General features: G+C 39.8%; 1 protein-coding gene across 2 annotated transcripts in view; it reads right to left on the bottom strand.

The window, feature by feature from the left end:
• LOC128684168 (uncharacterized) overlaps window positions 1-27,606 on the bottom strand; it is a 64,078-nt gene that overhangs the window by 17,301 nt on the left and 19,171 nt on the right. For both annotated transcript variants that reach the window (XM_070094958.1, XM_070094961.1), the window contains exons 7-8: window positions 26,529-26,758; window positions 19,443-19,509 (exon numbers count right to left, since the gene is read on the bottom strand). In XM_070094958.1, coding sequence (XP_069951059.1) covers window positions 19,443-19,509; window positions 26,529-26,758 — 297 coding nt within the window. The remainder of the gene's footprint in view (window positions 1-19,442; window positions 19,510-26,528; window positions 26,759-27,606) is intronic.

Raw genomic sequence — 27,606 nt, forward strand, 5'->3', positions numbered from 1 at the left:
ATAGAAAAGAGTAAGGTGATGAGGGTATCAAATGATTTAGATAAAGAAAAATTGGATATCAAATTGGGGAGGAGTATGGAAGAAGTGAATGTTTTCAGATACTTGGGAGTTGACGTGTCGGTGGATGGATTTATGAAGGATGAGGTTAATCATAGAATTGATGAGGGAAAAAAGGTGAGTGGTGCGTTGAGGTATATGTGGAGTCAAAAAACATTATCTATGGAGGCAAAGAAGGGAATGTATGAAAGTATAGTAGTACCAACACTCTTATATGGATGTGAAGCTTGGGTGGTAAATGCAGCAGCGAGGAGACGGTTGGAGGCAGTGGAGATGTCCTGTCTAAGGGCAATGTGTGGTGTAAATATTATGCAGAAAATTCGGAGTGTGGAAATTAGGAGAAGGTGTGGAGTTAATAAAAGCATTAGTCAGAGGGCAGAAGAGGGGTTCTTGAGGTGGTTTGGTCATTTAGAGAGAATGGATCAAAGTAGAATGACATGGAAAGCATATAAATCTATAGGGGAAGGAAGGAGGGGTAGGGGTCATCCTCGAAAGGGTTGGAAAGAGGGAGTAAAGGAGGTTTTGTGGGCTAGGGGCTTGGACTTCCAGCAAGCGTGCATGAGCGTGTTAGATAGGAGTGAATGGAGGCGAATGATACTTGGGACCTGACGATCTGTTGGAGTGTGAGCAGGGTAATATTTAGTGAAGGGATTCAGGGAAACCGGTTATGTTCATATAGTCGGACTTAAGTCCTGGAAATGGGAAGTACAATGCCTGCACTTTAAAGGAGGGGTTTGGGATATTGGCAGTTTGGAGGGATATGTTGTGTATCTTTATACGTATATGCTTCTAAGCTGTTGTATTCTGAGCACCTCTGCAAAAGCAGTGATAATGTGTGAGTGTGGTGAAAGTGTTGAATGATGATGAAAGTATGTTCTTTTTGGGGATTTTCTTTCTTTTTTGGGTCACCCTGCCTCGGTGGGAGACGGCCGACTTGTTGAAAAAAAAAAAAAAATATTTTTTCACTCCAGAAGTATGTTCAGGTGCCAGTACTGACCGAATTTGTTCCCATAACAAACATTGTGAAGTAGATTAGTCCATTTCAGACCCCCAAACATACACGTACAAATGCACTTATATAAATACACTTACATAATTGGTCACATTCGGAGGTAATCGTTATGCGGGGGTCCACTGTATATGTATATACAGTGGACCCCCGCATAATGATCACCTCCGAATGCGACCAATTATGTAAGTGTATTTATGTAAGTGCGTTTGTACGTGTATGTTTGGGGGTCTGAAATGGACTAATCTACTTCACAATATTCCTTATGGGAACAAATTCGGTCACTACTGGCACCTGAACATACTTCTGGAGTGAAAAAATATCGTTAACCGGGGGTCCACTGTATATATATATATATGTATATACATGTATATATATATATATATATATATATATATATATTATATATATATATATATATATATATATATATATGTATATATATATATATATATATATATATATATATATATATATATATATATATATATATATATATATATATATATATATATATACATGTATATATACATGTATATATAAATATATATATATATATAAATATATATATATATATATATATATATATATATATATATATATATATATATATATATATATATATATATATGTATATATATGTATGTATATATATATTTTTTTTTTTTTTTTTTTTATTATCACACCGGCCGATTCCCACCAAGGCAGGGTGGCCCGAAAAAGAAAAACTTTCACCATCATTCACTCCATCACTGTCTTGCCAGAAGGGTGCTTTACACTACAGTTTTTAAACTGCAACATTAACACCCCTCCTTCAGAGTGCAGGCACTGTACTTCCCATCTCCAGGACTCAAGTCCGGCCCGCCGGTTTCCCTGAATCCCTTCATAAATGTTACCTTGCTCACACTCCAACAGCACGTCAAGTATTAAAAACCATTTGTCTCCATTCACTCCTATCAAACACGCTCACGCATGCCTGCTGGAAGTCCAAGCCCCTCGCACACAAAACCTCCTTTACCCCCTCCCTCCAACCCTTCCTAGGCCGACCCCTACCCCGCCTTCCTTCCACTACAGACTGATACACTCTTGAAGTCATTCTGTTTCGCTCCATTCTCTCTACATGTCCGAACCACCTCAACAACCCTTCCTCAGCCCTCTGGACAACAGTTTTGGTAATCCCGCACCTCCTCCTAACTTCCAAACTACGAATTCTCTGCATTATATTCACACCACACATTGCCCTCAGACATGACATCTCCACTGCCTCCAGCCTTCTCCTCGCTGCAACATTCATCACCCACGCTTCACACCCATATAAGAGCGTTGGTAAAACTATACTCTCATACATTCCCCTCTTTGCCTCCAAGGACAAAGTTCTTTGTCTCCACAGACTCCTAAGTGCACCACTCACTCTTTTTCCCTCATCAATTCTATGATTCACCTCATCTTTCATAGACCCATCCGCTGACACGTCCACTCCCAAATATCTGAATACATTCACCTCCTCCATACTCTCTCCCTCCAATCTGATATTCAATCTTTCATCACCTAATCTTTTTGTTATCCTCATAACCTTACTCTTTCCTGTATTCACCTTTAATTTTCTTCTTTTGCACACCCTACCAAATTCATCCACCAATCTCTGCAACTTCTCTTCAGAATCTCCCAAGAGCACAGTGTCATCAGCAAAGAGCAGCTGTGACAACTCCCACTTTGTGTGTGATTCTTTATCTTTTAACTCCACGCCTCTTGCCAAGACCCTCGCATTTACTTCTCTTACAACCCCATCTATAAATATATTAAACAACCACGGTGACATCACACATCCTTGTCTAAGGCCTACTTTTACTGGGAAAAAATTTCCTTCTTTCCTACATACTCTAACTTGAGCCTCACTATCCTCGTAAAAACTCTTCACTGCTTTCAGTAACCTACCTCCTACACCATACACTTGCAACATCTGCCACATTGCCCCCCTATCCACCCTGTCATATGCCTTTTCCAAATCCATAAATGCCACAAAGACCTCTTTAGCCTTATCTAAATACTGTTCACTTATATGTTTCACTGTAAACACCTGGTCCACACACCCCCTACCTTTCCTAAAGCCTCCTTGTTCATCTGCTATCCTATTCTCCGTCTTACTCTTAATTCTTTCAATTATAACTCTACCATACACTTTACCAGGTACACTCAACAGACTTATCCCCCTATAATTTTTGCACTCTCTTTTATCCCCTTTGCCTTTATACAAAGGAACTATGCATGCTCTCTGCCAATCCCTAGGTACCTTACCCTCTTCCATACATTTATTAAATAATTGCACCAACCACTCCAAAACTATATCCCCACCTGCTTTTAACATTTCTATCTTTATCCCATCAATCCCGGCTGCCTTACCCCCTTTCATTTTGCCTACTGCCTCACGAACTTCCCCCACACTCACAACTGGCTCTTCCTCACTCCTACAAGATGTTATTCCTCCTTGCCCTATACACGAAATCACAGCTTCCCTATCTTCATCAACATTTAACAATTCCTCAAAATATTCCTTCCATCTTCCCAATACCTCTAACTCTCCATTTAATAACTCTCCTCTCCTATTTTTAACTGACAAATCCATTTGTTCTCTAGGCTTTCTTAACTTGTTAATCTCACTCCAAAACTTTTTCTTATTTTCAACAAAATTTGTTGATAACATCTCACCCACTCTCTCATTTGCTCTCTTTTTACATTGCTTCACCACTCTCTTAACTTCTCTCTTTTTCTCCATATACTCTTCCCTCCTTGCATCACTTCTACTTTGTAAAAACTTCTCATATGCTAACTTTTTCTCCCTTACTACTCTCTTTACATCATCATTCCACCAATCGCTCCTCTTCCCTCCTGCACCCACTTTCCTGTAACCACAAACTTCTGCTGAACACTCTAACACTACATTTTTAAACCTACCCCATACCTCTTCGACCCCATTGCCTATGCTCTCATTAGCCCATCTATCCTCCAATAGCTGTTTATATCTTACCCTAACTGCCTCCTCTTTTAGTTTATAAACCTTCACCTCTCTCTTCCCTGATGCTTCTATTCTCCTTGTATCCCATCTACCTTTTACTCTCAGTGTAGCTACAACTAGAAAGTGATCTGATATATCTGTGGCCCCTCTATAAACATGTACATCCTGAAGTCTACTCAACAGTCTTTTATCTACCAATACATAATCCAACAAACTACTGTCATTTCGCCCTACATCATATCGTGTATACTTATTTATCCTCTTTTTCTTAAAATATGTATTACCTATAACTAAACCCCTTTCTATACAAAGTTCAATCAAAGGGCTCCCATTATCATTTACACCTGGCACCCCAAACTTACCTACCACACCCTCTCTAAAAGTTTCTCCTACTTTAGCATTCAAGTCCCCTACCACAATTACTCTCTCACTTGGTTCAAAGGCTCCTATACATTCACTTAACATCTCCCAAAATCTCTCTCTCTCCTCTGCATTCCTCTCTTCTCCAGGTGCATACACGCTTATTATGACCCACTTCTCGCATCCAACCTTGACTTTAATCCACATAATTCTTGAATTTACACATTCATATTCTCTTTTCTCCTTCCATAACTGATCATTTAACATTACTGCTACCCCTTCCTTTGCTCTAACTCTCTCAGATACTCCAGATTTAATCCCATTTATTTCCCCCCACTGAAACTCTCCTACCCCCTTCAGCTTTGTTTCGCTTAGGGCCAGGACATCCAACTTCTTTTCATTCATAACATCAGCAATCATCTGTTTCTTGTCATCCGCACTACATCCACGCACATTTAAGCAACCCAGTTTTATCAAGTTTTTCTTCTTCTCTTTTTTAGTAATTGTATACAGGAGAAGGGGTTACTAGCCCATTGCTCCCGGCATTTTAGTCGCCTCATACGACACGCATGGCTTACGGAGGAAAGATTCTTTTCCACTTCCCCATGGACAATAGAAGAAATAAAAAAGAACAAGAGCTATTTAGAAAAAGGAGAAAAACCTAGATGTATGTATATATATATATGCATGTGCGTGTCTGTGAAGTGTGACCAAAGTGTAAGTAGGAGTAGCAAGATATCCCTGTTATCTTAGCGTGTTTATGAGACAGAAAAAGAAACCAGCAATCCTACCATCATGCAAAACAGTTACAGGTTTTTGTTTCACAGTCATCTGGCAGGACGGTAGTACTTCCCTGGGTGGTTGCTGTCTACCAACCTCAAGTCCTAATGGAAGGGGATTCCCCTTCTAAACAGTAAGAAGATAATGCTCTCCCCTCCTCCCATCCCATCAATCATCACCAGATCTTCAATAAAAGTAAGTGTCATGTAATTGTGCATGCCTTTTTCAGTTTGTGTGTACTAAAATTAACATTTTTTTGTGGTAAAAAAATTTTTTTTTCATACTTTTGGGTGTCTTGCACGGATTAATTTTATTTCCATTATTTCTTATGGGGAAAATTAATTCGCATAGCGAACATTTCGCATAACGACCAGCCCTCTTACACGGATTAAGTTCGCTATGCGGGGGTCCACTGTATTCCATTTATTTTAGTGCTTGCAAATACTAAATAAGCTACCATGGCTCCAAAGAAAGCTTCTAGTGCCAAGCCTGTGGTAAAGAAGGTGAGAAATATGATTGTCTTTAAGAAAACCATCATTGAACAATATGAAAGTGTTACAAGTGTGGCCGAACTGTCCAGGATGTATAAGAAACCCTACACAACCTTATGTTCCATAGTGGCCAAGAAAAATGAAATAAAGGATGCTGTTGTTGCAAAGGGAGTAACTATGCTGACAAAAATGAGATCACTAGTACTGGAAGAGGTTGAGAAGTTATTATTGGTGTGGATAAATGAGAAACAATTAGCAGGAGATACTCTTATGACTTCGTTTATTTGTGAAAAGGTTAGGCAGTTGCATGAAGATTTGGTAAAGAAACTGCCTGCAAATAGTGGTGAAGTGAGTGGATTTAAGGCCAGCAAAGGCTGGTTTGAGAGATTTAAGAACCGTACTGGCATACACAGTGTGGTAAGGCATGGTGAGGCTGCCAGTTCGGACCACAAGGCGGCTGAAAAATATGTGCATGAATTCCAGGAGTACATAAACAGTGAAGGACTGAAACCTGAACAAGTGTTCAATTGTGACGAAACAGGCCTCTTTTGGATGAAAATGCCAAAGAGGACCTTCATTACACAAGAGGAAAAGGCAGTGCCAGGACATAAGCCTATGAAAGACAGGCTGACGCTAATGTTCTGTGCTAATGCTAGTGGGGATTTCAAAGTGAAGCCATTACTAGTGTACCATTCTGAAAATCCCAGAGTGTTCAGGAAAAACAATGTTATGAAGAGTAAATTGTGTGTGTTTTGGAAATCAAATAGTAAGGCATGGGTCACGAGGGAAATTTTCGTCGAGTGGTTCAATGAAGTGTTTGGCCCTAGTGTGAAGGAGTATCTCCTGGAAAAGAAATTGGATCTCAAGTGCGTGCTAGTAATGGACAATGCACCTGCTCATCCTCCAAACTTGGATGACCTAATTTTCGAGGAGTTTGGGTTCATCACAGTAAAGTTCTTGCCCCAGAATACCACTCCTCTCCTCCAACCCATGGACCAGCAGGTTATTGCAAACTTTAAAAAACTCTACACAAAAGCAATGTTTCACAGGTGCTTGACTGTGACCATAGACACTCACTTGACCCTAAGGGAATTTTGGAGAGAACACTTCAGCATCCTCCACTGCATAACCCTTATAGGTATGGCTTGGGAGGGAGTGACTACAAGGACTTTGAACTCTGCCTGGAAAAAATTGTGGCCAGATTGTGTCGACGAGGGATTTTGAAGGATTTGGGACTGACCCTAATGAGCCTATGTCTGTTGTAAAATCAATTGTGGCACTGGGGAGTTCCATGGGGTTGGATGTGAGTTTGGAGGATGTGGAAGAATTGGTGGAAGACCACAATGAAGAGCTCACCACTGAGGAGCTGCAAGAGCTTCAGCAGGAAGAGCAACACATCGCAGCTCAGAATCTTGCTGCAGAGGAGGAGGAAGAGAGATGGAAGAAGGTGCCTTCTTCAGAAATTAAAGAGATTTTTACTATGTGGGGTAAGATGGAAAGCCTTATGGAGAAACATCACCCTAACAAGGTTGTTGCAAGCCAGGTTGGCAACATGTACAGTGACAAAGTCTTGGGCCATTTTAGGGAAGTGTTAAAGAGACGCCAGAAACAGAGCTCTTTCCACAGTTATTTTGTGAGACAGGACTCCAGTGACTCTCAAGGTGGTCCTAGTGGCATTAAGAAACAGAGAAGAGAAGCAACCCCAGAAAAGCAAATGGTACCTGAGGTGTTTTATGGAAGGGGATTCCCCTTCCAAACTATAAACAATTCACTCTCTCTCCTCCTCCAGTCTCCCATACACTAAGAAGAATCTCCAATAAAGGTAACTGTTATGCTGTTAATGTTTCATTCATCATTTCCCATTGTATTGTTTATGTACTACATGTATATTTCATGTTAAAAATTTTTTTGTTTTAATACTTCTGGGTGTCAGGAACGGATTAATTGTATTTACATTATTTTTTATGGGGAAAATTGATTCGTAAATCGTAAATTTTGTTTATAGTAACGGCTCCAGGAACGGATTAATTATGAACAACGAGGGACCACTGTATATACACACACACACAACTACCTACCATCCGACTTACGATCGAGTTCGGTTCCGAGAAACCGGTCGTAAGTCGAAATGGTTGTAAGTCGAACTTTACTACTGAATATCAACAAAACATTTTTGTAAAGACTTTATTTTATTGTTTTATTTTGGTATTTCATGTTTTACTTTACTTTTTATGTTGTTAGTATTGTATTTTATACTGTAAGGTTTAGGATAAACACTGTGTACAACACAAATAGTTGTTTATTTCCCAGAAATTTGGCATGAAAAACACGGTTGTAAGTCGAGTGGTCCTAAGTCGAGCAGGTCGTAAGTCGGATGGTAGGTGTATATTTTTTTTATTATTATTTTTATTATCACACTGGCCGATTCCCACCAAGGCAGGGTGGCCCGAAAAAGAAAAACTTTCACCATCATTCACTCCATCACTGTCTTGCCAGAAGGGTGCTTTACACTACAGTTTTTAAACTGCAACATTAACACCCCTCCTTCAGAGTGCAGGCACTGCACTTCCCATCTCCAGGACTCAAGTCCGGCCTGCCGGTTTCCCTGAACCCCTTCATAAATGTTACTTTGCTCACACTCCAACAGCACGTCAAGTATTAAAAACCATTTGTCTCCATTCACTCCTATCAAACACACTCACGCATGCCTGCTGGAAGTCCAAGCCCCTCGCACACAAAACCTCCTTTACCCCCTCTCTCCAACCTTTCCTAGGCCGACCCCTACCCCGCCTTCCTTCCACTACAGACTGATACACTCTTGAAGTCATTCTGTTTCGCTCCATTCTCTCTACATGTCTGAACCACCTCAACAACCCTTCCTCAGCCCTCTGGACAACAGTTTTGGTAATCCCGCACCTCCTCCTAACTTCCAAACTATGAATTCTCTGCATTATATTCACACCACACATTGCCCTCAGACATGACATCTCCACTGCCTCCAGCCTTCTCCTCGCTGCAACATTCATCACCCATGCTTCACACCCATATAAGAGCGTTGGTAAAACTATACTCTCATACATTCCCCTCTTTGCCTCCAAGGACAAAGTTCTTTGTCTCCACAGACTCCTAAGTGCACCACTCACTCTTTTCCCCTCATCAATTCTATGATTCACCTCATCTTTCATAGACCCATCCGCTGACACGTCCACTCCCAAATATCTGAATACATTCACCTCCTCCATACTCTCTCCCTCCAATCTGATATTCAATCTTTCATCACCTAATCTTTTTGTTATCCTCATAACCTTACTCTTTCCTGTATTCACCTTTAATTTTCTTCTTTTGCACACCCTACCAAATTCATCCACCAATCTCTGCAACTTCTCTTCAGAATCTCCCAAGAGCACAGTGTCATCAGCAAAGAGCAGCTGTGACAACTCCCACTTTGTGTGTGATTTTTTATCTTTTAACTCCACGCCTCTTGCCAAGACCCTCGCATTTACTTCTCTTACAACCCCATCTATAAATATATTAAACAACCACGGTGACATCACACATCCTTGTCTAAGGCCTACTTTTACTGGGAAATAATTTCCCTCTTTCCTACATACTCTAACTTGAGCCTCACTATCCTCGTAAAAACTCTTCACTGCTTTCAGTAACCTACCTCCTACACCATACACTTGCAACATCTGCCACATTGCCCCCCTATCCACCCTGTCACCCTGGTAATTTCATGCACTGGCCAGGGAGGTATACCATCTTTTAGGAGTGAAGAACAGGATGTGAGTACGGGGGAGGTGCGTGAGGCATTACGTAGAATAAAAGGGGGTAAAGCAGCTGGAACTGATGGGATCATGACAGAAATGTTAAAACCAGGGGAGATATAGTGTCGGAGTGGTTGGTATTTTTGTTTAATAACTGTATGAAAGAGGGGAAGGTACCTAGGGATTGGCGGAGAGCATGTATAGTCCCTTTATATAAAGGGAAGGGGGACAAAAGAGATTGTAAAAATTATAGAGGAATAAGTTTACTGAGTATAACAGGAAAAGTGTACAGTAGGGTTATTATTGAAAGAATTAGAGGTAAGACAGAATGTAGAATTGCGGATGAGCAAGGAGGTTTTAGAGTGGGTACGGGATGTGTCGATCAAGTGTTTACATTGAAGCATATATGTGAACAGTATTTAGATAAAGGTAGGGAAGTTTTTATTGCTTTTATGGATTTAGAAAAGGCATATGACAGAGTGGATAGGGGAGCAATGTGGCAGATGTTGCAAGTACAGTGGACCCACGCCTTACGATATTAATCCGTTCCTGAGAGCTCATCATAAGCCAAAATTATCGTAAGGCAAATTAATTTTCCCCATAAGAAATAATAGAAATCAAATTAATCCGTGCAAAACACCCCAAAGTCTGAAAAAAAAAAAAATTACCCCATGAAATATTAATTTTAATACACACAAACTGAAGAAGACATGCACAATTACTACTCTACTAAGAATAGAATACATGACACTTACCTTTATTGAAGATCTGGTGATGACTGATGGGATGGGAGGAGGGGAGAGTGTGGAAGTTACTGTTTAGAAGGGGAATCCCCTTTCATTAGGACTTGAGGCAGCAAGTTCTTTTCCGGGGTTACCTCCCTTCTTCTTTTAATGCCACTAGGACCAGCTTGAGAGTCACTGGACCTCTGTCGCACAACAAATCTGTCAATAGAGCTCTGTACCTCCTGCTCCCTTAAGACTTTCCTAAAATCGGCCATAACATTGTCATTGTACGGATAGCCAACATGGCTTGCAGTAGCTGTGTCAGGGTGATTTTCATCCATAAAGGTTTGCAGTTCAACCCACTTTGCACACATTTCCTTAATCTCTTTTTTCAATTCCATACTAATTCTCACCCTTTTTACCACAGGGATGGCACTAGAAGCTTTCTTGGGGTCAATGGTGACTTATTTTGCAGTTACAAGCACTAAAAACACTGGGATAATGTGAAATGTGCCGAATGTATGCGTAGATGCAACTGCACTGGCTGGCTTGTAAACATTGGCGCTAAGGCCACACGTGGGATGGGTTCCGGATGAATCACGTAAGGCGAGTTTTTTAGCATGAGGCGAGGCAAAATTTTTGCGTTAAAATGCTTCGTATGGTGGATTTAACGTAACACGATGCCATCGTAAGGCGGGGGTCCACTGTATATGGAATAGGTGGTAAGTTACTAAATTCTGTAAAGAGTTTTTATGAGGATAATGAGGCTCAGGTAAGGGTGTGTAGAAGAGAGGGAGACTACTTCCCGGTAAAAGTAGGTCTTGAACAGGGATGTGTAATGTCACCATGGCTGATTAATATATTTATAGATGGAGTTGCAAAAGAAGTAATTGCTAGGGTGTTCAGGAGAGGGGTGGGATTAAATTATGGGGAATCAAATACAAAATGGGAATTGACACAGTTACTTTTTGCTGATGATACTGTGCTTATGGGAGATTCTGAAGAAAAATTGCAAAGGTTAGTGGACGAGTTTGGGAGTGTGTGTAAAGGTAGAAAGTTGAGAGTGAACATAGAAAAGAGTAAGGTGATTAGGGTATCAAATGATTCAGATAAAGAAAAACTGGATATCAAATTGGGGAGGAGGAGTATGGAAGAAGTGAATGTTTTCAGATATTTGGGAGTTGACGTGTTGGCAGATGGATTTATGAAGGATGAGGTTAATCATAGAATTGATGAGGAAAACAGGCGAGTGGTGTGTTGAGGTATATGTGGAGACAAGAAACGTTATCTCTTGAGGCAAAGAAGGGAATGTATGAAAGTATAGTAGTACCAACACTCTTATATGGGTGTGAAGCTTGGGTTGTAAATGCTGCAGCGAGGAGGAGGTTGGAGGCAGTGGAGATGTCCTGTGTAAGGGCAATGTGTGGTGTAAACATTATGAAGAAAATTTGGAGTGTGGAAAGTAGGAGAAGGTGTGGAGTTAATAAAAGTACATATTAGTCAGAGAGCTGAAGAGGGGTTGTTGAGGTGGTTTGGTCATTTAGAGAGAATGGATCAAAGTAGAATGACATGGAGAGCGTATAAATCTGTAGGGGAAGGAAGACGGGGTAGAGGTCATCCTCGAAAAGGTTGGAAGGAAAAGGTAAACGAGGTTTTGTGGGTGAGGGGCTTGGACTTCCAGCAAGCGTGCGTGAGCGTGTTCGATAGGAGTGAGTGGAGACAAATTGTATTTGGGACCTGACGAGCTGTTGGAGTGTAAGCAGGGTAATATTTAGTGAAGGGATTCAGGGAAACCGGTTATTTTTATATAGCTGGGCTTGAGGCCTGGAAATGGGAAGTACAATGCCTGCATTCTAAAGGAGGGGTTCGGGATATTGGCGGTTTGGAGGAATATGTTGTGTATCTTTATACATATATGCTTCTAAGCCGTTGTATTCTGGGCACCTCTGTAAAAACAGTGATTATGTGTAAGTGAGGTGAAAGTGTTGAATGATAATGAAAGTATTTTCTTTTTGGGGATTTTCTTTCTTTTTGGGTCACCCTGCCTCGGTGGGAGACCTCCGACTTGTTGAAAATATATATATATACGTATATGTATATGTACAATGCCTGCACTTTAAAGGAGGGGTTTGGGATATTGGCAGTTTGGAGGGATATGTTGTGTATCTTTATATGTGTATGCTTCTAAACTGTTGTATTCTGAGCACCTCTGCAAAAACAGTGATAATGTGCGAGTGTGGTGAAAGTGTTGAATAATGATGAAAGTATTTTCTTGATGGGGATTTTCTTTCTTTTTTGGGTCACCCTGCCTCGGTGGGAGACGGCCGACTTGTTGAAAAAAAAAAAAATGTATATGTATGTATGTATGTATGTATATGTGTGTGTGATGAATAATGTGCATGGAGCAGCAGCAGCGAGCAAGCAGAATAGAGACCAATGAACCCATTGCAAAACCTGCAGCTGTGATGGACTACAACCTCAATATGCGCTTAGTGGACAAATGTGACATGCAGATTGGGTTTGCTGATTGTGTTCGAAAGAGTTATAAGTGGTACATAAAACTCTTTATCCATCTTCTTGACATTTCCATGCTGAATACTTATAATATGTATAAGTTGAAGACCAACAACAAACCCAAATATGGTGAATTTTGTTTGTCAGTCATCACACAAATAATATTCAAGTACCAAGGAACAACACTTGCAATAGACCAGCACCCACGAAATTACTGACACATGCCCTCTCGTCTGAGGCCTGGTGATCACTACCCCATACCACTGCCTCCTACTACTTTCAAGAAAAATGCTCAGAAGAGGTGTTATGTCTGTGCACATACCACAAAACACCAACAAAAATGCAGAGACACTCATTTTATGTGTGAGGATTGTAAAACACCATTGTGCATACACCCATGTTTCAAAGAATTCCACAAGCTGCAGCAGTTCTAGGAAAGTGTCCAGTGGTTGTACATATGTATATATATTATGGAACAATAGCAATAAACATTTTTTATATTCTTTGTTTGTGTAAACAAGTTTTGTAAACAATATGATGATACTAATGGTTTTGCTATAATTGTGTTACAGTCAACGAATGTATATACGAACATTGCACCATAATTTGGTCTCACACTCCACATAACTTATGTGAAAAAATGAAATAGTGAAAAAAAAAAAAAAACTTTGAATGTAAGTAAACCAAAGTTTACCAGGTGAGCGGCATTCGCTGCTGTTGCTATACGTGGCTCATTTTCTGCCAACTTTACACCTCTATATCTCGGTAAGTACTGATTGCAAAAATTTTTTGAGGGACTTAAAACAATCAGAAAAATAATCTTAACGTTTTGATAAAAAAAAATATTTTTTTTCTTTCCAATATTTTTCGACACCAGGAGACACTTCAGGATTTGGAGTTGCGACAGTCAAAGGGTTAAACGAATTCATTGCTAAGTGAGGAGCATACTACAATGGTAGTGGGTTTGTGTCAATCATCTTTGATATTGTTTTAATGTCATCTTTGCACCATTTATAACATTTCTGGTATATTTTTAAATGTTTATACAGTAGTGTACTATATATTGAAATAAACAGAATAGAGGAAATCAGTTCTAATATACAGTGGACCCCTGGTTATCGACCGTAATCCGTTCCAGAAGGTCGGCCGAAAACCGAATTAATATTTCCCATAAGAATTAATGGAAATACAATTAATCCGTTCCAAACAAAAATATTGACAAAAAAAAAAAAAAAATTTTAACAATTATGTAAGTATTACATACCTTTATTGAAGGCTAATGCTGGCTTCTGAAAGATAGGGAGGAGGAAAGAGGGAGGAGTTAGTGTTTGGAAGGGGAATCCCTCTCCATAAAGACTTCAGGTAGCAAAGCCTTCTCTGGGGTTACTTCCCTTCTCTGTTTTTTATTGCCACTAGGACCAGCTTGGAAGTCACTGGACCCCTGTCTCACAAAAAACTGTCCAGAGTGCCCTGTTTCTGGCATCTCTTCAAGATTTCCCTGAAGTGAGACAGGGTTTTGTCACTAAACATGTTGCAGATATGGCTTGTTTCAGCTTTGTCAGGGTGGTGTTTCTCTACAAAAGCTTGCACCCTAGTCCACATTACACACACCTCTTTAATCTCTGAAGAAGGTACCTCCATCACTCCCTCTTCCTCCTCTGAAGTAAGTTCCTCAGCTGCAGTCTGTTGCTGTTCAAGTTGAAGCTCTTGCAGCTCTTCAGTGGTAAGCTCTTCCCTGTGGTCCTCCACCAACTCTTCCACATCCTCGCCACTCACCTGCAACCCCAGGGACTTCCCCAGTGCCACAATAGAGTCCACAGGGTCGGCAGAGTCAGGGTGAGCTTCAAACCCTTCAAAATCCCTCTCTTGGACACAATCTGGCTACAGTTTTCTCCAAGCAGAGTTCAAAGTCCTGGAAGCCACTCCCTCCCAAGCCTTATCTATAAGGCTTATGCAATAGAGGATAGTGAAATAATTCCTCCAGAACTGTCTTAGGGTCAACCGAGTGTCCGAGGTCACTTCAAAGCACTTTTTAAAAACTGCTTTTGTGTAGAGTTTTTTGAAGTTAGAAATTACTTGTTGGTCCATGGGCTGGAGGAGAGGAGTTGTGTTAGGAGGCAAGAACTTCACTGTGATGAAATTGAAGTCCCTAAACACTTGGCCTTGCAAGTCTGGAGGATGTGCAGGAGCATTGTCCAGTACCAGGAGGAATTTGAGTGGCAATTTCTTTTCCAGGAGGTATTTTTTCACACTTGGGCCAAACACATCATTAACCCTTTGAGGGTTTCGGACATACTAGTACGTCTTACGCGCAGGGGTTTTTGACGTACTAGTACGCACAAATTCTAGCGCCGTCAAATCTCGCTGGAAAAGGCTGGTAGGCCTACATGTGAGAGAATGGGTCTGTGTGGTCGGTGTGCGTGGTACAAAAAAAAATCTGGGACCCAGTGGTGCATTGTGGGAATGCCATCTTAGTAAACAATATCCACCATGCCTCGCGGTAAGAAGCTCCTCACTCCTCGGCGAATTGGGACACTTTTGTTCCCCAGTGACAGTTCTAATACAGATGGAAGTGCCAGTGAAGATGAGTTTCAAGGTTTTGGTGAGGTTTTGACCGAAACTAATGACCATAATATCGGTAATAGTGAGGAAAACCCAGACGACCCTCAGCCTTCCACCTCTGGTGCTGGGCCGTCTTGTTCACATTCAGTTGTACCAGAATCCAAGAGGAAACTTCTATTTTCCCAAATCCCAGACTCAGATGAGAGCATGGGTGATGATAGTGATAGTGAATATGAACTACAAGCTCTTCAAACTAGTTCCAGTAGTGATAGTGAAGTGCAATATTCCCCAGTGAAGCGTCAGTATATACGACGATATATGCGCTCTGGTAGTGTGCCATATGCTGTTCCAAGGGGAAGGAGTGCATCTCAGAGTACATCCCTTGGCTGTACAACAGGAACAGACAGTGAAAATGACGATGATACTGTTGCAATTGGGATGGAAAATGTGTGTGGTGGTAGTGGTGCCGGCGGTGAGGCACCAGCAGTGGGCCATGCTGCCACCCACGCTGCCACCCACACTGCCTCAGCTGATCTACAACAAAGGCTACCATCCCCCACCCACCCACCACACCAGCCTCCACAACCACAACCACCTGTCATTGTCCAGTACCCACCAGCAGACCGCACCTGGGATTGGCAGGAAGCTGTCAATTTTGTTCCAAATGCCCACCAGTTTGATGACAGCCAAAGTGGAATATGGCCATCTTGTACACTTGGGAACAATGCCACTGAACTGGAATGTTTCGAGTTATTCTTTGACGAACCACTGATGGAAAGTATTGTCATGGAAAGCAACACATACTACGAGTACACCATGGCAAACACATTACTTTCACCAAAATTACGTCTACACCAATGGAAGGAGGCAACTGTGGCTGAGATGTATCTTTTCTTTGCCACAATAATGCTTATGCCACATGTATATAAGCACAAAGTGAAATCATACTGGTCAATAGACCGCCTGATTGCAACCCCAGGTTTCAGTGATATAATGCCAGTGAATCGATTTGTGCTAATGTTACGTATGCTTCACTTCTCAGACAAAACCAGGCCTGACAGAAACGACAGGTTATATAAGATTAGGAATGTGTTTGTGTATCTGAAAGAGAAATTCAGTACACATTTTTATCTCTTCAGGAAGCTTGTAATTGACGAGTCTTTGATTCTGTTCAAAGGAAGACTCTTTCAAGCAGTACATACCAAGCAAGAGGAAACGCTTTGGTATAAAGTTGTTTGTGCTTTGTGATTGTTACAGTGGTCTGGTATTGGATATTATTGTGTACACTGGAAGTTATACATTTGCAAAATACTACCAGGAAGTTATTGGGCATCTCAGGTGATGTGGTTAGAACAATGATAGAACCATACCTTGGTAAGGGGCATATATTATATACAGATAACTGGTACACAAGCCCCTCACTCAGTGATTTTTTGCGAGTGAACATGACAGATGTGTATGGCACAGTGCATGCAAATCGGAAACATATGCCCAGGTTTGACGCTGGCACTCGTAGAGGTGAGGTGCAGGCGTTTGCTGCCAATGACATCATGGCATTTCGGTGGCATGACAAACAAGATGTCACACTGTTGTCATCAGTTCACCCTAATGAAATGGCAGACAGTGGCAGGCAGCATAGAGAGAGCAATGAACCCATTCTAAAACCTGCAGCTGTGATTGATTACACCTTCAACATGCATTCAGTGGACAAATGTGACATGCAGATTGGGTTTGCTGATTGTGTTCGCAAGAGTTACAAGTGGTACATAAAACTCTTTCTCCATCTTCTGGACATTTCCATGCTCAATGCTTATAATATGTATAAGATGAGGACCAGAAACAAACCACAGTATGGCGAATTCTGTTTGTCTGTCATCAGACAAATAGTATTCAAGTACCAAGGAACAGCACCTGCAATTGACCGCCCACTAAATTATCAACAACTACCTGCTCGTCTGAAGCATGGTGATCACTTCCTGGTAAAAGTGCCTGCTACTGCTTTCAAGAAAAAGGCTCAGAAGAGGTGTTACGTCTGTGCACATACAAAAAAATGCCCACAACAATGCAGAGACACTTGTTTTATGTGTGAGGAATGTAAAACACCACTGTGCATGACACCATGTTTCAAAGAGTTCCACAGGCTGCAGAACTTCTAGAAACATTCCCTGTGACTATATATGTGTATATAAAATATAGAAAAATAGTAATAAACAACATTTCATATTGTTTGTTTGTGTAAATATTTTCTATAAACAAAATAATGACAACAGTGTTTACGCCCTTATTGTGTAGTATTGAAAAAGAAATAACTTACAAAATACTGATCATGTTGGCCTCAGAGGCCATAAAAGTTACTCAGAAAAAGAAAAACTGAAAAATAATTGAAAATAGTACATAAAAAAGTAAATAGAAAAATACCGGGTGATGGCAGTCGGCGATGTTACCAGATGTTGTTCAATTTTGGCAAACCTCACGCCTCTATATCTCGGTAAGTATTGACAGTAAATTTTTTTTGTTTAGCCTATAATGTTTAGAAAAAAAAAAAACTATTTTTTCATAAGAAAAAATAATTTTTTTTTTTTTTTGAAATTTGGCCGACCCTGAGAACGAGTTTCGGAGAGGGCCTGTCGACCCTCAAAGGGTTAACCCACCATTTGAAAATTTGCCTTGTGACTCATGCCTTATGATTAGCTTTCCACATTACACACAATCTATTCTTCATGACATTGTTTTTCTTGAACACTGGGGGATTTTCTGAGTGATACACAAGTAAAGGCTTCACTTTGAAATCCCCACTAGCATTGCCACACAACAAAAGAGTAAGCCTGTCTTTCATGGGCTTGTGTCCTGGCAGTGCCTTTTCCTCCTGGGTAATGTAGGTCCTGTTTGGCATTTTCTTCCAAAACAGGCCTGTTTCATCACAAATGAACAGTTGTTGGGGTTTGAATCCTTCAGCCTTTACATAGTCCTGGAATTCGTGAACATACTTTTCAGCTGCACATTTGTCAGAACTTGCAGCCTCACCATGCCTTACAACACTGTGTATGCCACTACACTTCTTAAATCTATCAAACCATCCTTTGCTGGCCCTAAATTCACAAACCGCAACACTTGTTCCAGGCATTTTCTTTGCAAGATCCTCATGCAACTGCTTTGCCGTCTCACAAATAATCGACTCCACAGCACTGTCTCCCACTAATTCTTTTTCCTTAATCCACAACAATAATAACTTTTCCATCTCTTCCATTATTGGTGGCCTTTGTTTAGTTAGAAAAGTTACTCCTTTTGCAACATTAGCATCTCTGATTTGTCCTTTCTTTGCCAGGATGGATGTAATTGTTGATTTATTCTTGCTGTACATCCTGGCAAGTTCCACCACCTTCATACCACTCTCAAACTTTTCTATCACTTCATGCTTAAATTCCATGGCATTTATCACTTTCTTTACCATAGGAACTTTACTATGAACTTTCTTTGGAGCCATGGTTACTTATTTCACAGTTGCACTGCAAGATAAACCACTAAAAACAATGGTAAACAAGCGAAATGTTTGGATGTATGAGCAGAAGCTTCCTCAGCCACCGAGAGACAAAGCCAAATTGAAGCGCAAGCTGCCCCAGCCGGCGGATGGACGCGTCCAAAATGGCCAATAACTGAGCAAACGGCCGATAACCGGGCGCCAAAAAACCCGCCAATAACCGAGCTGGCCGATAACCAAACTGGCTGATAACCGGGGTTCCACTGTACATTATTTAGGTATAAGTACTAGTCAGAGAGCCCATCATAAGTCCGAGGCATTGGTAAACGAGTACGTCGCTAAGCGAGGAGAGGCTGTATTATACTTGGAAGTGGATGGAAGGATGGGTAGGCTGGGTACATCCCAGGAAGGGTTATGGGGGGAAGAGCTTTAGGAGATTTTTGAGTGGTAGGGGCTTGAGCAGCCAGTGGGTACAGGCAAGTGTGTTACATCAGAATGAATGGAGGCAGGAGTGTGAACAAGATAACATTCATCAAGGGATTCATGGAAAACAAGTTAACAATATTTGAGTGTGGAGGCACAAAGTGCAGTGCCTACACTCTGAATGATGGGGTGAAGATGCTACAATACTCAATAGCATAGAATTTAGACACCATACATTATTAGAGCATGTTTAGTATACTTACTTAGTATGGATATTGTGGAATACATTTTTCCACACTTCTCACATTTGAATTGAGATTTTACACTTTTCTGAAAAGTTATTAAGAAAAGAGATTTAGTGACAATACTGCATATATATTTTGTATGAATAAAATTAATAACAACACTTAAAGGATATTAGACCCTCTTCAGCAGGCAGTAACAGGCAAAACTATACACTGCACTTCTCATCTTCTGTTTTATTTTCTCCATGTGAATTTGTCTGTACTACCGGCAAGTGTTTATTATATTTTTGTATTTTATTTATACGCTCATCTAAACTTATATAAAAAGTAAGCATACAAAATATAGGTGTGTGGGAAATGAGGATAACAAGGACAGAGCAAATGATAAAGTGTAGATCAATGTTACATTCAGAAATAAATAGATAACATAATCTGAAAACCCCAGACTCAATACACAGGGAAGATACATAAAGAAACATTTATGTGGAGGCCTCATTTCATCACTGCTTATTACAGATATCATTAATATCATCTTAGTTATCAGTGATATTATCATCATGGTTATTAATGATATTATCATCAAGGTTACCAATATTCTCATGAAAGTTATCAATATTATCATCAAGGTTATTAACCCTTTGACTGTTTTCGACGTATAAATACGTCTTACGAGCCAGTGTTTCTGACATATATATACTCAATAATTCTAGCGGCTTCAAATCAAGCGGGAGAAAGCTGGTAGGCCCACATGTGAGAGAATGGGTCTGTGTGGTCAGTGTGCACCACATAAAAAAAATCCTGCAGCACACATTGCGTAATGAGAAAAAAAAAACTCTGATCGTTTTTTTGGAATAAAACGCCGACTTTGAGGTGTATTTTCGTATAGTATTTATCATTGTATTCGCGTTTTCATGGTCTTAGGTGATAAAATGATAAACATATTACAGAAATAGAGATGATTTTCATTACTTTGACGATGAAAACGACCTTGAAACTGAGCTCAAAGTAGCGGAAATGTTTGATTTTTACCAATGTTCAGGAGTAAATAAATCACACCACACGTCCAATACACGTCACCTGGGGAGTCTAATATTCTTTCACTAGTGCACTGATATTATTTATACCATTTTTACAATAATGCAGTAGTCTGCATAACAGTAAATTTTGTATTTTTTTGTATGAATAAAAAATCAAAATAGAAAGCAATAATAATATAAGAGAGGCCTAGAGATGTGACTAATGAACAGAGCAATGTTATTTTAGTGCCACAAATGTCTACCTTGTTTATTCTGGACCCTATTTTGAAATTGGCATCTTTTTTAGTTTGTGTGAAATTGGCCAAATTGCCAATTTCTGACCACCATATTGGGTAGTCCAAATTAGTAAATGGGAGGTTTCTTGTACTCAGCTGATAGATAAAATGGAGTTCTAAAGAAATAGCTTTGAGTTTGGTCAACTGGAACAATGGAATTGGCTGAAAAGAGGGCTCAAAGTCGGCGAAATCGCCGATACACATATGTCGCCGAGACCGCTAACTTCGCGGGAGCATAATTCCATGAGTTTTCGACCAAATTTCGAACTTTTGGTGTCATTACCATCGGGAAAAGATTCTCTATCATTTCATAAGAAATTTTTTTTTTTTTTCAAAAATTGAGCGACATAGAATGACAGTTTCAGAAAGGGGCCTGAAACAGTCAAAGGGTTAATATTATCATCACAATTTTCAATATTATTATCACAGAAATCAATGATATTATCAGCATGGTTATCGATAATATTATCATCACAGTTATCAATAATATTACAATTTTTCAAAAGATCTGTGCTGCTTGAAGTGCATATTTGAGCCGAATGTAAAGTCTGTCAACTGCCTCATAAGTAAATTTAATTCCCCATGAAAATAAAGAATATTGCAATGTATAAGATACTTAGCTCAATTAGGAAAGTTTTCGTACCTAGCAGAAATGCATCATTCCTCCTTCATCTATATAGTATCAGCAACTGAGCTGAGTATGTATTCATAACAGAAATTTTAAAAGGTAAATAAAGCTGATTTAATCTCCAATATAGTAAAATTAAATTGAGTGGCCCATCTGGAAGCCTGTAAATAGCTTAGTTTTACTAAATAAACTTCTTAGATATTTAAGTTAAATATCATAAAGTGCCATCTTTGCAAATTTTCTTTCAACAAACCAGCCGTATCCCACTGGGGCAGGGTGGTCCAAAAATAAAAGTTTGTTTAAATTTACTAATATATACAGGAGAAGGGGTTACTAGCTCCTTGCTCCTGGTATTTTAGTAGCCTCTCATGATACGCATGGCTTATGGAGCAAGAATTCTGTTCCACTTTCTTGTTTTTTTTTGTTTCTTCAACAAGTCAGCCGTCTCCCACAAAGGCACAGTGACCCAAAAAGAAAGAAAATCCCAAAAAAGAAAATACTTTCATCATTCAACACTTTCACCTCACTCATACATAATCACTGTTTTTGCAGAGGTGCCCAGATACAACAGTTTAGGAGCATATATAAAGATATATAACATATCCCTCCAAACTACCAATGTCCCAAACCCCTCCTTTAAAGTGCAAGCATTGTACTTCCCATTTCCAGTACTCAAGTCTGGCTATATAAAAATAACTGGCTTCCCCGAATCCCTTCACTAAATATTACCTTGCTCACACTCCAACAGCTCATCAGGTCCCAAAAACCTCAAATCTTTTCGAGGATGACCCCTACCCTGTTTTCCTTCCCCTACAGATTTATACACTCCATGTCAATCTACTTTGATCCATTCTCTCTAGATGACCAAACTACCTCAACAACCCCTGTTCAGCCTTCTGACTAATACTTTTATTAACTCCACACCTCCTAATTTCCATACTCCAAATTCTCTGCATAATATTTACACCACATATTGCCCTTAGACAGGACATCTCCACTGCCTCCAACCACCTCCTTGCTGCAGCATTTACAACCCAAGCTTCACACCCATGTAAGAGAGTTGGTACCATTATATTTTCATACATTCCCTTCTTTTCCTCCATAGATAACATATTTTGTCTCCACATATACCTCAACACACCACTCACATTTTTTCCTTCATCAATTCTATGGTTAACCTCATCCTTCATAAACCCATCCACTGACATGTCAACTCCCAAATATCTGAAAACATTCACTTCTTCCATACTACCTCTCTCCAATGTGATATCCAATTTTTCTTCATCTAAATCATTTGATACCTTCATCACCTTACTCTTATCTATGTTCACTTTCAACTTCCTACCTTTACACACCCTCCCAAACTTGTCCACTAAGCTTTGCAACTTTTCTTTAGAATCTCCCATAAGTACAGTATCATCAGCAAAAAGTAATTGTGTCAACTCCCATTTTATATTTGATTCCCCATAATTTAATCCCAACCCTCTCCCCAACACCCTAGAATTTACTTCTTTTACAACCCCATCTATAAAAACATTAAACAGCCATGGTTACATTACACATCCCTGTCTAAGACCTACTTTTACCAGTAAGTAAGAGGGCTCTTCTACACACCCTAAACTGAGCCTCACTATCCTCATGAAAACTCTTTACAGAATTTAGTAACTTACTACCTATTCCATACACAGTGGACCCCCACCTTACGATGGCATCGTGTTACGTTAAATCTGCCATACGAAGCATTTTAACGCAAAAATTTTGCCTCGCCTCACGATAAAAAACCCGCCTTACGTGATTCGTACAGGACGCGTCTCACGTGTGGCCTCAGCGCCAGTGTTTACAAGCCAGCCAGCATACATTCGGTACATTTCACATTATCCCAGTGTTTTTAGTGCTTGTAACTGCAAAATAAGTCACCATGGACCCCAAGAAAGTTTCTAGTGCCATCTCTGTGGTAAAAAGGGTGAGAATTAGAATGGAACTGAAAAAAGAGATTAAGGAAATGTGTGCAAAGTGGGTTGAACTGCAAACCTTTACGGATGAAAATCACCCTGACACAGCTACTGCAAGCCATGTTGGCAACCTGAACATTGACAATGTTATGGCCCATTTTAGGAAAGTCTTAAAGGAACAGGAGGTACAGAGCTCTATGGACAGATTTGTTGTGAGACAGAGGTCCAGTGACTCTCAAGCTGGTCCTAGTGGCATTAAAAGAAGGGAAGTAACCCCGGAAAAGGACTTGCTACCTCAAGTCCTAATGGAAGGGGATTCCCCTTCTAAACAATATCTTCCACACACTCCCCTCCTCCCATCCCATCAATCATCACCAGATCTTCAATAAAGGTAAGTGTCATGTATTCTATTCTTAGTAGAGTAGTAATTGTGCATGTCTTCTTCAGTTTGTGTGTATAAAAATTAATATTTCATCTTTCTTTCTTCCAACACACCGGCCGTATCCCACCGAGGCAGGGTGGCCCAAAAGGAAAAATGAAAGTTTCGCCTTTTAAATTTAGTAATACTGTATAAACAGGAGAAGGGGTTACTAGCCCCTTGCTCCCGGCATTTTAGTCGCCTCTTACGACACGCATGGCTTATGGAGGAAGAATACTGTTCCGCTTCCCCATGGAGATAAGAGGAAATAGACAAGAACTAGAACTATAAAGAAAATAGTAGAAAACCCAGAGGGGTGTGTGCATATATATGCTTGTACATGTATGTGCAGTGTGACCTAAGTGTAAGTAGAAGTAGCAAGACATACCTGAAATCTTGCATGTTTATGAAACAGAAAAAAGGACACCAGCAATCCTACCATCATGTAAAACAATTACAGGCTTTCGTTTTGCACTCACTTAGCAGGACAGTAGACCTCCCTGGGTGGTTGCTGTCTACCAACCTACTACCTAGATAATATTTCATGTGGTAAAAAAAAAGTTTTTTTCATACTTTGGGGTGTCAGGAACGGATTAATTTGATTTCCATTATTTCTTATGGGGAAAACTAATTCGGCTAACGATAATTTAGGCTTACGATGAGCTCTCAGAAACGGATTAATACCGTAAGGCGAGGGCCCACTGTACTTGCAACATCTGCCACATTGCTCCCCTATCCACTCTATCATATGCCTTTTCTAAATCCATAAATGCAATGAAAACTTCCCTACCTTTATCTAAATACTGTTCATAAATATACTTCAATGTAAACACTTGATTTACACATACACTACCCACTCTAAAGCATCCTTTCTCATCCAAAATCCTACTCTCTGTCTTACCTCTAACTGTTTCAATAATAACCCTACTGTACTCTTTTCCTGGTATACTCAGTAAACTTATTCCCCTATAATTTTTACAATCTCTTTTGTCACCCTTCCCTTTATATAAAGGAACTATACAAGCTCTCTGCCAATCCCTAGGTACCTTCCCCTCTTTCATACACTTATTAAACAAAAATACCAACCACTCTAACACTATATCCCCCCCCTGCTTTTAACATTTCTGTCATGATTCCGTCAGTTCCAGCTGCTTTACCCCCTTCCATTGTACATAATGCCTCACACACCTCCCCCACACTCACATCATGCTCTTCTTCACTCCTGAAAGATGCTATACTTCCCTGACCAGTGCATGAAATTACCACCTCCCTTTCTTCACCGACATTTAAAAGTTCCTCAAAATATTCCCGCCATCTACCCATCTACTAACTCCCCTACTCTGTATTTAACTTACAAATCCATTTGTTCCTAGGCTTTCTTAACTTGTTTATCTCACTCCAAAATTTTTTCTTATTTTCATCAAAATTTCTTGACAGTGCCTCTCCTACTCTATCATCTGCTCTCCTTTTGCAGTCTATCACCACTCTCTTCACCTTTCTTTTACTCTCCATGTACTCTGCTCTTCTTATTACATTTCTGCTTTGTAAACACCTCTTATAAGCTACCTTTTTCTCTTTTATCACACCCTTTACTTCATCATTCCACCAATCACTCCTCTTTCCTCCTGCACCAACCCTCCTATAGCCAGAAACTTCTGTCCCACATTATAATACTGCATTTTTAAAACTATTCCAACCCTCTTCAACCCCCCCCCCACTACTCATACTTGCACTAGCCCATCTTTCTGGCAATAGTTGCTTATATCTCACACTAACTTCCTCCTCCTCACTTAGTGTATACACTTTCACCTCTCTCTTGCCTGTTGTTGTTGTTTTCCTTTTGTCCCATCTACCTCTTACTCTAACTGTAGCTACAACTAAATAATGATCCAATATTGGTTGCCCCTCTATAAACATGTACATCCTGAAGCCTACCCATCAACCTTTTATCCACTAATACATAATCTAACAAACTACTTTCATTATGTGCTATATCATACCTTGTATACTTATTTATCCTCTTTTTCATATAATATGTATTACTTATTACCAAACCTCTTTCTACTTATAGCTCAATTAAAGGCTCCTCATTTTCATTTACCCTTGGCATCCTAAATTTACCTACTACTCCCTCCACAACATTTTTACCCACTTTAGCATTGAAATCCCCAACCACAAGCACTCTCACACTTGGTTCAAAACTCCCCATGCACTCACTCAGCACTTCCCAAAATCTCTCTCTCTCCTCTACACTTCTCTCTTCTCCAGGTGCATAAGCACTTATTATAACCCACTTTTCACATCCAACCCTTATTTTACTCTACATAATCCTTGAATTTATGCATTTATATTACCTCTTTTCCTGCCATAACTTATCCTTCAACATTATTAATACTCCTTCTTCAGCTCTAACTCTGTTTGAAACTCCTGACCTAATCCCATTTATTTCTCCCCATTGAAACTCTCCCCTTTAGCTCTGTTTCACTTAAAGCCAGGACATTCAACTTCTTCTCATTCATAACATCCACAATCATCTCTTTCTTATCATTTGCACAACATCCACATTAACATTAACATCTTGTTAACTATATTTATAATCAAATTAGTCTGTTGAATTTCTCATTATCTTCAACACAGTACCTTTTAGAGAAAATATCTTTCATGATTCACACATTTGTATACATAACAAGAATTATTATATACGGCATAATCTAACAAAAATTTCCAGACCTGTCTTTGATAATAATGAATTCTCAAAAGAGCCAGGAATAAACACAAAGACAAATTACTCAACCTTTCTTGGGACCTTTTCGACAGCCTCCAAAGAATCACACACATAAACTTTTTGCGCTTCATCATTGGCATTATCTTGCGCTGGTTCTTCTTTGATCACTGCTGTAGGATTTGGTTTTCTCTCTTCCCCTCTCTCTTGCTCCTCATTGTTTCTTTTTTCTTCTCTTTCAGTCTCAACAGCTTTGATCCCACTCTCTTTCAGGCAGCTCTCCAGCAAGTCAAGTGAACTGTCTAGAAAAATAAGATGAATATATTAGCACTGGTAAACTAATGAAGTATTATTGCTTATTATCATTTAGTTGAAAAACATGAAAGTTACTGGAATGCAGACTCTATGATTCTTTTAACTAACTGATTTTCTGCATCAACTGTTACAACCCTCTGCTCTGTTAATGTCCCTCCATCTCTGCTCTGCTGATGCCCTTCCCTCAACAGCTTCATCTCTTCCCCTCTACCCATATGGGTTTAGCACTTTCCATGAATGTGACAATAACATTTGTATATCTACCTCTATATATCTGTGCTTCTGTTTACCCTTTACCAGTGCTTTACTGCAGTTGACAAGGGAACAGAGTATGACATTTACACTTAAGGTTCAAAAAAAAGCACCATAACATTTTTATTCAACACAAATGTCGTATTACAATTTTGAAACACTTCCCACATGGTTTCTACTTTACCTTTCTAGAATTTGGAACATCCTTTTAGATTTGATAAACCTACTATGTATAACTAATGATGTTTATTTTATTATTATTACAGCCATGGAGAAGTGCTAAACTGGTAGAGGTTATACAGTGCCTGGCAGTGGGAGGGATGGGGGGTAATCATGTTTGATCTGAGGAAGAGGAAAGTAGCTCCAATCCCTTAATCAAATGCCCTTCACCATCTTCAATGCACCCCCTTGCAGGCTGAATCAAAAATAATAAATTCACAAACTAAATCTTCTTTCAGATCAAACAGTGCCATTACAACAAAACCTCAGAGAGAATCAGCACAATCATATTCCTTGTTTTAGACAAGTCAGGCAGTTGCCTTCTAAATGAATAAATGATGAGAACATTTGCATGCAAGATGCT

The sequence above is a fragment of the Cherax quadricarinatus genome, chromosome 4 (assembly GCF_038502225.1).
Source record: "Cherax quadricarinatus isolate ZL_2023a chromosome 4, ASM3850222v1, whole genome shotgun sequence".
In the NCBI taxonomy this organism is placed as follows: Eukaryota; Metazoa; Arthropoda; class Malacostraca; order Decapoda; family Parastacidae; genus Cherax; species Cherax quadricarinatus.